We start from the raw sequence: 5,000 nt of genomic DNA, 5'->3' as shown, positions 1-5,000 counted from the left end.
GGTAAGGGTCTCAGTGTATATATGTGTGTGTGCGTAGAATACATATGTACTAAAGTGTTCATGTGAGCATATTTACGTCCATTTATATGCGAGTAAAATGAACAAGAGCAACAGTTTCTTCTACATTTCCAGCGTCCAAAAGCATTGCATAAATATGCATGTAGAAAGCTTCTCATTCCGCGTGTGTGCGTACATCCGAGATTCAGATAATGCATAAAGCATTAAACTCCACAGATTTCATGGAATCAAACGGGATAAGCAAAAATATTCAAAACGATATTCTATTTTTTTTTTTTTTTTTTTTAGGGAGAGGGGGCGGGGGACAGGGGGGCAGCGCGCATCTGTCAGTGTCAGAGTGACAAGGTTTCATCAAAGTGTAGTTTGTCTCAACCACTGCGTGCGGGCGTAATCTCATCCATTTAAAACCAAAGCCCCGTGTACAAGGCCAGACCGCCGATGCCCTGCCAATTTCACATAGATGAAAGGAGAGTGTCCAGCATTCGGGTAGCTCTTGGCTCGGATTTTATGTGTCCTATTTTTTTTTTTTTTTTTTTTTTTTTTTAGCAATTGTATTTTTTTAATTATTTCTTTATTGCTTATCTTACTTCCTAGCCCTTGATTTCTCTTTCTATCTTTTCCATCTCTTTTCATTCCCCTCTCCTCTTCTCTTCCCTTCCACTCTTTTCACTCCCCTCTCCTCTTCTCTTCCCTTCCACTCTTTTCCTCGCCCTTACTTTCCTTCCTTCTCCACTTCTCTTCTCTCTTCCCCTCCCTCCCACCCCTTTCCCTTCCCTCTCCTCAGCCCATCTTTTCCTCTTCTCCCTCCCCATCCTCCCTCAGTCTTCATCCCTTTCATATTTGATGAATTCGACAACATAGATGCTATGTTTACATCAGAATGATAGACGGAGAATGTAAAAACACACACACACATACAGGGAGAGAGAGAGAGAAAGAGAGAGAGAGAGAGAGAGAGAGAGAGAGAGAGAGAGAGAGAGAGAGAGAGAGAGAGAGAGAGACAGACAGACAGACGGAGAGAGAGAGAGGCAAAGAGACAGACGGACGGACGGATGGACGGACGGACAGACAGACAGACAGACAGACAGACAGACAGACAGACAGACAGACAGACAGACAGACAGACAGACAGACAGACAGACAGACGGACAGACAGACAGACGGACAAACAGACGGACAGACAGATAGACAGACAGAGTAAAATTTTAGTCATTCCATTGTGTCAAAACACGATAATCTAAGCATCATCGCCAAAAACGCAGTAAATAAACACAAGATTTGCAAAATCGAACGCGTCCGAATGACATCAATGTATTTCATTTTTTTATTATTTTTTTTTATCATCACTCCATCGCCGGTTATCAAGTAATTATATCATTTTCAATCGTTCAGTCATCGAATAATCATTATCACCAACTCATCAGTTATGAAATGATTATCATTATGATTGAATCTATATCGTCCGCTATATAAAAAGAGAATCTAAAGCACGATTATCTAATTTTTCTAACGAAATGAAACGATAGAAATATAGGACGATGTATGTTGTATAGTCAGGTATGTTGCATTAATGATGGCAATTCCTGCAATGTTGCAATGCTGATCGTAGTTGCTTGAGGGAGCTTCCTGCAGTTTTATGGCTCTAACGCTACATTTACAAGGGCGTTAATTGAGTTGTTAACATGAAGGTGGTGGTAGTTAATTAGCTCGTTAGGAACAATTAACCGGACAACTTTTATCTGTAGGACTTGTTGGAAGTGACAGGGGCTGCGAATGCACAATTCTCTCCCGAAAGTCTAGGCTTGATCCTCTGTCAGGAGAGTTGGAATATGTAAGACTTGCAGTGTGTATAGTTACGTGGATATATGTGAAAAAGGTATAGATACGCACACACACACATATGCAAGCGCACATGTACACGTACACGCACACGCACATGTAAACGCACACGCACACGCACATGCACACGCACACACATATGTAGAGATAAAAAGATAGATAGACAGACTGATAGATAAATAGATAGACCAATATAGAACAGGTAAGCTCGGCTGCAGAACCGCGATTGACTTTGGACTTTCCCTTGCCCCTTATCCCTTTACCCCCCTCCCCCCCTCCCCCCTTCCCCCTCTCCATCCCCCACACCCACCTCCCCTTTCTCTCCCTCTCCTACCTATCCTCCACCCCTTTTCGTATCCACTAACCCCACCCATCCCAATCCTTACCCCCCCTACCCCATCCCAATCCTTACCCCCCTACCCCCTCCCACCCTCCTACCCTACCCCTAACCCCTACCCCCTACCCCACCCACCCTCCTACCCTACCCCCTACCCCCTTACCCCCCCTTACCCCCATTACTCTGGGAATAAGGAAGACCTCGGATGGGAAAAGTTACTCCACTCCCTCCCGGCTTCTTCCTAAAGTGGATAGGACCTCGTGACTCCACATTATCCTGGTTTCACCTATGTGACCTTTTCTTGGCGGAGGCTCGAGGCTACCTGGAGCGACATCTCTCTTTCGTTATCTTCTTATAGGTCAATAACAGCGGGTTTTTCTGGGACATTTTTTTCTGATTTTTTTTTTTTTTTTTTGTGTGTATGTGGTTATTTTTGTTTCTCTTTTTTATGGTGTTGATTAGATGTTTGATTTAATGTTGGAATGATATATCGAAATCTTTATGAGAAAATAGGAAAGAAAAGAAAAGTAAAAAAAAAAAATCAAGGTTCTAGTGTAACAGGTCTACTTTCATCTGTTGAATTGGTAATGATGTTGTGTTAGAGGTTCCTGGTATTTCTTCCTTATTCTGCTCTCTCTTTCCAGTTCTTTCTTTCTTTACCTCCTTCACTTGGGCCCATTCTCTCTCTACACATAGAATTTAGCTCTCTTTCTCCATACATAGCAATAACCTCCATCTGTCTGTCTGCTTGTCTCTCTCTCTCTCTCTCTCTCTCTCTCTCTCTCTCTCTCTCTCTCTCTCTCTCTCTCTCTCTCTCTCTCTCTCTCTCTCTCTCTCTCTCTCTCTCTCTCTCTCTCTCTCTCTCTCTCTCTCTCTCTCTCTCTCTCTCCCTCCCTTTCTCTCTCTCTCTTTCTCTCTCTCTCTCTCTCTCTCTCTCTTTCTCTCTCTTTCTGTGTGTGTGTGTGTGTGTGTGTGTGTGTGTGTCTCGTACACATACACACACACGCTTCGTAATTCACCGGTATGGTACATCTGCCTTGTCAGTTGAACTCTAACTATCTCTCTCTCTCTCTCTCTCTCACACACACACACACACACAATCATACACACACGCACACACACACACACACACCATAACTCACCGGTATAGTACATCTGCCTCGCCATGGATGGGCAGTTGAGCTGGCGTCCGTTCGTAAAGTCGATGTTGGTGCGAAGTGGCCGGTGGTACATCTGCTGTATTGGCCGGAAGTTGTTGACCATCTTGGCCTTGGGAGCAGCCTTCGTACCTTGATGCAGCTTCCGTAAGACGTGTAGCTATGGGAGGAGAAAAAGAATGAGAAAAAGAGAATGAAGTGTGAGATGAGGCTGATTGAGGAAGAGAGAAAAGGGAGAGAAGTGGAGGGGAGAGGAAGAGCGACAGATAGAGAGGAATAAAGAGAGAGTGAGAGTGTGTGTGAGAGAGAAAGAGAGAGAGATAGAAAGATAGAGAGAGAAAGAGAGAGAGAGAGAATGAGAGAGAGATAGAAGCTGAGAGGAAGGGGGGGGGGCGGAACATGAACCTGAATATTTGATGTGCGCAGACCTTCCCTGACTAGACGACTGCATTAGAGTGAACAAAGGGTAGATTACGTAATGGACTCGTTATTCCAATGATAACAACTGGCATCACAAGCCTGTAGTGCTCATGTGTGTGTGTGTGTATGTGTGTGTGTTTATTGTGCATATTTTTGTTTAGTTCTCTGCATTATTTTTAACTTACATCTCTTTTTTTTCAGTTGATCCAATTTTATTTTGTTATACATTCAGAATAAAAGTAAATTTTAATATCACAAAGTAAAGGAATGCTGTTATGGATTCTTGTGATCTTATTAATGTCTAGCAAAGGAGTATTAGATGACAGAATATGATAAGCTGACATGGGTTATGTATGTACAGATTGACTACCTACATCAATATCTCTGACATACAGGAGTTATATCACTTAATGAAATGATAAAGGAAGGAGGGAGACAAACCTTGAATTATATTTTCAACGCATTTATTCGTGTTAACATGCAAAAGTCTCCGGCACAAAACCCACATTTCACTACCACCGAGTAACAGTACTACACTATTCGACGAACCTGTTGTTTAGTAATATAGATCGGCTTATTGAGAACAACCCAGGTGACGGTCTCATGGCACGGAGGTTGTGTAAGGGAGCCTTCATAGGTCATGTAGTTCTCCGTCGAGGGAAGTAACCCACGTACGGACAGACGCTCGACAGGTGCCCAGCTGCCAGCGTACCGAATCTTCTCCATGGCGTCAGTCAGAATCCGAAGTTCAGGGTTGCCTTGGGTCGAGACCTGTTGGAATAGCAAGAAGAAGGGGATGAAGATCATAGAAAGTGATTTGATATGTATGTGGAGGTATGTTTAAATTAAATATTTAAATAGGTAAATACATGAGTAGATAAAACACACATCACATCTTTACATCAACCGTTAATCCAAAAATAGTCATCCTGTCCTTTAAATTTTAGAATTTCTGTTATTCTTACTGAGATAAATCAATGGCAGGTACGCCTTTTCAGTGTCTATTCAAACAACAAGGATTCAGTTTCCTTTGAAAGTATTGTAAGTTTTAATGCCAATAAAATGAATATAAGGTAATATACAAAGAATGGGATATGTAGTGAAAAAATAGAGGTATCGAAATGAGAATATTCATCAGTTCGCTGTATACGCATTCTTCATGTACGATCAAGACACTTATTCATTAAATTCAATATACATTCTGTTAAACAGTAACGGACGTAGTCAAC

The 5,000-nt window shown here is 42.3% G+C and overlaps 1 protein-coding gene across 1 annotated transcript in view; it reads right to left on the bottom strand.

The window, feature by feature from the left end:
• Positions 1–5,000, bottom strand: part of LOC122260386 (carbonic anhydrase-related protein 10) — a 288,387-nt gene that overhangs the window by 9,012 nt on the left and 274,375 nt on the right. Inside the window, exons 7-8 of the mRNA XM_086556049.1 lie at positions 4,321–4,542; positions 3,337–3,511 (exon numbers count right to left, since the gene is read on the bottom strand). Coding sequence (XP_086412175.1) covers positions 3,337–3,511; positions 4,321–4,542 — 397 coding nt within the window. The remainder of the gene's footprint in view (positions 1–3,336; positions 3,512–4,320; positions 4,543–5,000) is intronic.

This window comes from Penaeus japonicus, unplaced genomic scaffold (assembly GCF_977035675.1).
Source record: "Penaeus japonicus unplaced genomic scaffold, GWHDUDI00000001_assembly GWHDUDI00000031, whole genome shotgun sequence".
Classification (NCBI taxonomy): domain Eukaryota; kingdom Metazoa; phylum Arthropoda; class Malacostraca; order Decapoda; family Penaeidae; genus Penaeus; species Penaeus japonicus.
This window is presented reverse-complemented; position numbering and strand designations above follow the sequence as displayed.